Source organism: Pinus tabuliformis, chromosome 2_1, assembly GCF_031772625.1.
Source record: "Pinus tabuliformis cultivar Carrire ecotype Pingquan chromosome 2_1, CPIR1, whole genome shotgun sequence".
NCBI lineage: Eukaryota > Viridiplantae > Streptophyta > Pinopsida > Pinales > Pinaceae > Pinus > Pinus tabuliformis.
The window spans coordinates 248,774,708-248,780,997 of NC_142299.1; the positions used below are offsets into that span (position 1 = coordinate 248,774,708).

At 37.3% G+C, this 6,290-nt stretch overlaps 1 protein-coding gene across 2 annotated transcripts; it reads right to left on the reverse strand.

The window, feature by feature from the left end:
• Positions 1–1,907: 1,907 nt before the first annotated feature.
• LOC149199630 (calnexin homolog) lies at positions 1,908–5,912 on the reverse strand. 2 transcript variants are annotated; one of them, XM_089402514.1, is made up of 7 exons: positions 5,755–5,912; positions 5,484–5,598; positions 5,145–5,214; positions 3,326–4,446; positions 3,022–3,093; positions 2,707–2,823; positions 1,908–2,478 (listed from the first exon to the last, which is right to left on the reverse strand). In XM_089402514.1, the coding sequence occupies exons 2-7, from the start codon at positions 5,574–5,576 to the stop codon at positions 2,296–2,298; spliced, it is 1,656 nt and encodes a 551-aa protein (XP_089258640.1). In that variant the 5' UTR covers positions 5,577–5,598; positions 5,755–5,912; the 3' UTR covers positions 1,908–2,295. The 2 variants fall into 2 exon arrangements, with proteins under 2 accessions (XP_089258640.1, XP_089258639.1); XM_089402513.1 differs by having other exon boundaries at positions 1,908–2,484.
• Between the last annotated feature and the right edge of the window lie 378 nt (positions 5,913–6,290).

Consider the following 6,290-nt stretch of genomic DNA (forward strand, 5'->3'; position numbering starts at 1 on the left):
AGCGGCGAGTGAAATGGGAGCAGCCTAAACCGTGAAAACGAGGTTGTGGGAGAGCACAATATAAGCTCTGTGCTGCTAGGCGAAGCGGTTGAGTCCTGCACCCTAGATGGTGAGAGTCCAGTAGCCAAAAGCATCATTGGCTTACGCTCTAACCCGAGTAGCATGGGGCACATGGAATCCCGTGTGAATCAGCAAGGACCACCTTGCAAGGCTAAATACTCCTGGGTGACCGATAGCGAAGTAGTACCGTGAGGGAAAGGTGAAAAGAACCCCCATCGAGGAGTGAAATAGAACATGAAACCGTAAGTTCCCAAGCAGTGGGAAGAAAATTAGATCTCTGACCGCATGCCTGTTGAAGAATGAGCCGACGACTTATAGGGAGTGGCTTGGTTAAGGGAACCCACCGGAGCCATAGCGAGAGCGAGTCTTCATGGGGCAATTGTCATTGCATTGATTTTATTATATGAATTCTAAATCTATATTTCCATTATAATCCATTAACCAATCCTAAAAATATCTTATTAAAAATAAGGACCATAATGACAATATTTCATTAACAAAAATTACCAATATAATCAATATCTTATTGAGAAATAATGACAATATTTCATCAACAAAGACTACCAATGTAATCGTGATTGTTTAAAACCCCAACAAAAATTACACCAATGTAATGGTGATTGTTTCAAAACCCAATAATTTTTTATAAATGCATCTTAACGACAACTCATCAATGAAAATAAAATACTTTATTAATATAATCATGATGGTTTAAAAACTCAGAACAACTCATCAATGAAAACAAAATACTTTATTAATGTAATCATGATGGTTTAAAAACTCATAATTTATAATACATGCATCTGAACATTTTAGATCTCTAGATTTCAATGACCACTCATCTTTCTTTATAAATGATAACAATACTTCATTAAAAAGGAAATTTACTGAAAAAATCAAAATAATATAATATCAAAATGGTCTCTCACAAACCTCACCAATCAAAGAAGTGTAAAAAAAAAAATAATAATAATAATATCTGAGTGATCTCTCACAAACCTCACCAAAGAGTGCTGTCAAACAAAACGATTATATGAGATCTGATTATATGAGATCTGATGCATAGTAATGGTCTAATAACCCACAATCTAATACATAGTAATTGTCTAATAGCCGACAATCTAATATTCTCTCATACTCTGTAAATGTCTGAAAAACTAAAACCCACAATCTAACAACACCTCATCACAGAATGTTGTCAAAGAAAACGATCGATTATATGAGATCTGATACACATAGTAATTGTCTAAAAACCCACAATCTAACAATAATATGATGCCATGATAGAATAAACAACATATTGAAATGTTACAACCATCCTATCTTCAAAAAGTTACAACTATGAAATAAGACCATATAGTTTTGTAAAAGTCTATGGTAATTGCATGTGATTTACAAATTCCACGAAATGAACCAATCATGAACCAATCTTTGGATTCTTCACCACTGAATATGAGGATGATCAATTAGGTCAAGTAAGAGATCAAAACATTCTTTTATATAAAAGAGACAATTATTGCCGCAGATTAAAAAACTCAAATGACAATGTAACAACACAACAATCTCCCGAATTGAATAGCCGATAAACAATGAAGAATGTCTGAATGTCTTAGAATCTATTTAAATAGTTTTAAATTTAGATTATTCATCAAAAGTTTTTTCTTTGTTATTTAGAAGATTGGAAGGCTCAGAATACACTAGATATTAACATAAAGCCCAATTAAAGTTAAAAGACCAACGTCTTCACTTGATCACATTATGCTCAGTCATGAAAATTTCAACTGCCCAGAATCAGTTTGCATTCACAATCAGAAAGCTAATTTGAAAATAAAAGCTTCAAACACCAATGAGACAATTTAAATCAATATTAGAAGAATAGGAAATGCAGACATCCCATGGAAAGTCATTCCCAACAGAGTGGTACAAGTAAATTAATGATAGCAATTTCGCAAATGAGTGGGGTTTACAACACATCTAGAGGTCAGCTCATTTTCAATAAGCAAAATAAAAATAAAAAAAGCTATGCTTCCAATGTCTAACAAACACCTAGAAACAGAACTCTGGAAAAAATGTTATCCAAATCCACCAAGCATGATGGGGATGCAGATTCTCTGACCGTTCCTCCTATTTTATCTATGACTTACATACCAAAAACAGATGGATGAATTTTGACAGATTTGTTCATTCCATACACTGAACTTTAGTGTCCGAAATTTTTCCTCAGTGAACTAGGATTTATGTCTCGCGCCTTACTCTCCTGCGGGGAGCTGCATCTTCTCCTTCTATTTCATTTTCATCTCCAGACTTTTCCTTCTCTGCTGCATCAGATTTTTCATTCTCTGCTGCACGATCTGAATCTTCTTTGTTATTCTCAGAAGCAGAAGCATCCTGCTCGGGCTCACTTTTCAACTCTACCTTCTGAACCTTTTGTCAAGGTACCAAAAAATGAATGTAAGAAAACTAACTTATTTCATCAAAAGCTTCTAACACGCATGATAACGCCTTACAACAGTGCTAATATAACAAAATGCCGCTGTCATTGTATAAATCAAGACAAGAATTACAAGGAGACTGACAAACCACACAAGCATGTGCATCTTAATAAAGCACAGCAACATATTTCTGAGATAATAATAATGCACTTACAGGTTGCTTCTTGCCACCGAAAAGGAGCTTGTAAATTGTTGTCAACAGAACCACCAAAACGGCCACTAAAATGCCTATTGTTAAATTTGGTTTCTTCTCACCTTGTTCGATTAAATCCTGTGAAGTGCATGGCATACACCAAAAATTAGGAGTAGGCATAGAACTTGCTACATGGCTCCAAAACAACGGAGATCAAGGTTACACATCATTCATATCAGAGATGGTATCAAAACAATGAGCAGTAAAATTTTAGTTATTGAAGAAAGCCCATGCATTAACTATCCAACAAGAATATCAAAGAGATTTGGAACTTACAATAATCTTCAACTTGTATGCATCCAAGAATGGGATGTTTGCGATCTTGTAGAGGACGTCAAAAATTTTCTTCTGCAAGAGTGAAACATTTTATAAAATTTATCTGGACAGCGACTAACTAGAGCTAATGTCAAGTAGACAACCATCCTAGAGCTAATGTAAGTAGACAACCATCCATGAATCCAGGAAGAAGGTCCTCTGTCATGGATCCAGCCAGAGGATACTCTGTCCCTTAAAAGAAACTAAATATAGAAAAGACCAGTATATATATACACGTGTGTGTGTGGCAAATAGAAAACTTCACCTGGAAACCAGAGAGCTCTCCCGGCAGAGGACTATCCACATCTTCCTCTTCTTTTTCATTGCTAAATTTTCCCTTCCATGTATTCTTTCTGTACTCCTCCGCAACCTTCTCATCATGTGTGATAAGTATGTTGTCAAACAAGATTCCATCTTGCATAGTCCAGATTTCAATACCAATAGCTGCAATTGGTTCTAAATCAGGCTTCTCCAATTCAAAGTACTCAGGGTTGGGAATTTCTTGTGGCTTCCAGATACCCTTGTAGTTAGGATTGTCAATCATCGGAGCATACCACTTGCCCTTGTAGTCAGGGTTGCTCTTCATGGGTCTAGTCCATTCACCACATCCTGGTGCCTCATCGCACTTGGGATTAGAAACCTTTGGTGCCTCCCATTCTCCATCTTCTTCATCATCCCAATCATCTGGCTTTGTAGCTTCAGGATCATCAACCTCCTCTGGTTCATCATCCAGCCATCCTTCAGGCTTCACGGCTTCCAAATCTTCAATTTCCATCGGTGCATCCTCATCCCAGTCCTCAGGCTTTTCCGCATCAGGATCAGGGATCTTTGCTCTCTCATCCCAGTCTTCTGGTTTCTTATCCTCTGGGTCGGGAATCGTCTTAGGTGGGATAAGGGCGGGTTCAAAATCATCCGCAGACAAAAGATTTGCCTTTTTCTTCTCTTCGCCATCAATTAAAATTCTAACTTGATTATCAGGTGTCAAGATGGCTGAATAAACATGAGTCTTCTTGTCAGAGGGCGTAGATGGAGGATACTTGAGATGGTGCTCAACATATTCCCCAGACTTTGGATTCTTGTGCTTGTAGATGAAGTGTACCTTGTTAGTAGCACCGCATTTATCTGGTCCAAACATGATGGAGTAGGGGGATTCATTGTCAAACTCTGCTGGTTTCCATCCAGCTTCTTGAGTCCGTAGGTACTTCAAGTAAGCACCTCCACACTCCAGCCCATTTTGTAAGCGGACCTCATACTGTAACACCAGTGGCCCATCCTTGGGGTCAATGGTTTCTGGTAATTCTCTTACTATGGCATACTTTTTGGCCACTTCACTCACAAGGAGACCATAGTCTTCATGACCTTTACTCTTTTCGTACTTCCATACACCTAAAATGCGTGCACATAACATCAAATTATTAGTTCTAGAGACAACCTATAACTTCTGCTTTGTAATATTTACAAAGTCCATTACAAAGTACAAGCGAAGTACTTCACGGGAAGTGAAGTAAATGAATGAAGCTTATAGAAATCATGATTCTGCAATTTCGAGAGCATTTTTTATTTCCAAGGTGTATGTGCAAGCAATATTATCATTGGGCAACAATCTACAACAGTGATAAATAGACTTCGCATAAATCCTTGAACAAAGCGCCTTTCAAATTGTCAAATACCGGTTAAGTTCCGCTTTAAAACTTGTTATATTTGATCCTGATTTAATTCTGGTTACATACAATCCTGAATTTGATTCTAAGAGGATATGTCCTAGAGTTCCTGTTTATCTTGCAGTTAGGAATACTTGGCAGATACTTTTCATTCTCAAGATATTAATTACTGAATAAATTTGTTATAAGCCAAAAAAATAACTTCAGGATGTTTTCCTAAACAAAAGAAAATAGTTTTTAGCGAAGATTCAATCTGTAGAAGTTTCAGCGAATATTCATTTTAAATTGAATGGCAAAAGCAAGCCCCTAAAATTTTCTATTGACGAGAAAGGCTTCAGAGGACGTTAAACAAAAACATATAACATTTTTAAGGAATACTGTAGAAATTTCCCTAAAATTGAATCCAAGAAACTTAAAACCAACCTTTATAATCTTCCTTTTGGGATACGATCCATCTCCCTTCGAACGACTCGTCAAAAGATTCATAAAAAGTCTGCAAACAAAACAGATTTCAAGCGATTGAACAACATTAATTCCTTCATGATAAAGATAGATCTAGCATTCTACAACTCTAGGGCAAAATTCGAACTAGGGTTTAACAGATCCAGATAAAACAACAGAAAATGCATCAGATCAGTCACCTAATGAAGTAACATAGTGAGATTTACCCTAAACCTAACATCACAGCGTGCTGCAAGCAATCGTTTATCTAAAAAAAATAAAAAGAATAACAAAGAACAGGCCATGGTATCACAAATTTACCGATTCAGAAGCGGAAACGAGGGCATTTAACGGTGACATTAGGCACAGCAGAGCCAAAAGCAATGGAATCCATCTCCGATCCATAGAGACCATACAAAAAATGCCTGCAAACCACCTATAACATTAAAAAAACACGGGGTTAAATATCTAAGCGTTTCAGCATACATGGATTTGAACAATTATCATCACACTAAGCCAAGACCGCCATCACACTCAAAAACGTGCCAGCTCTAGACAGATCGGGCAACAGATCAGGATATAAAAAAAATACCTGAAAATAAACGTCTTTACACAGCCAATCACTCTGCGTACGTTAAGCTATCTCCAGAGACGACCGTCTGCGGGCTTTTATGCGGAACTCGACGAGTATTTGAGGGTTTCAATCTTAGAATTCGAACCCTTGTAACAGCTTTGAACGATGAAAATGCAAATAAAAGTTCCGAGACCCTGCAGTACACGTATTGTAAGCCAATTACATTCGACACCTTCTAAACTGGTCCAATCTCCGATCGCCACGTGTCATATGTGACGTGCTCTCCGCTTGGTTATGTCCATGGTGTCCTAGTGCTGGCCACGCTGGAAGTGTTTGGGGCCAGGGAGAGTGCGTCGGTTCCCATGAGTGGCTTAGCGTGTGGTCACATGACTATTTATCCCATATGACCTGGTCCTCATGTGAAATAAAGACATTCCAACTACTACTTTTAGGTCTGGGTCGAAGTTTAAATGCTTGTAATGGACGGTATATAAATAATTTTTATTTTTAATAGTATTTAATTAATTTTTAATAGTATTTAAGAGGAGTTGTTG

Excerpts from the sequence above, each read along its gene's own strand:
- LOC149199630 (XM_089402513.1), bottom strand. The coding sequence starts at position 5,576 with ATGGTCTCTATGGATCGGAGATGGATTCCATTGCTTTTGGCTCTGCTG. Across the intron at positions 5,215-5,483 it reads TCGTTTCCGCTTCTGAATCG|ACTTTTTATGAATCTTTTGA; the intron begins GTAAATTTGTGA and ends TTTTGTTTGCAG. Across the intron at positions 4,447-5,144 it reads CCAAAAGGAAGATTATAAAG|GTGTATGGAAGTACGAAAAG; the intron begins GTTGGTTTTAAG and ends CACGCATTTTAG.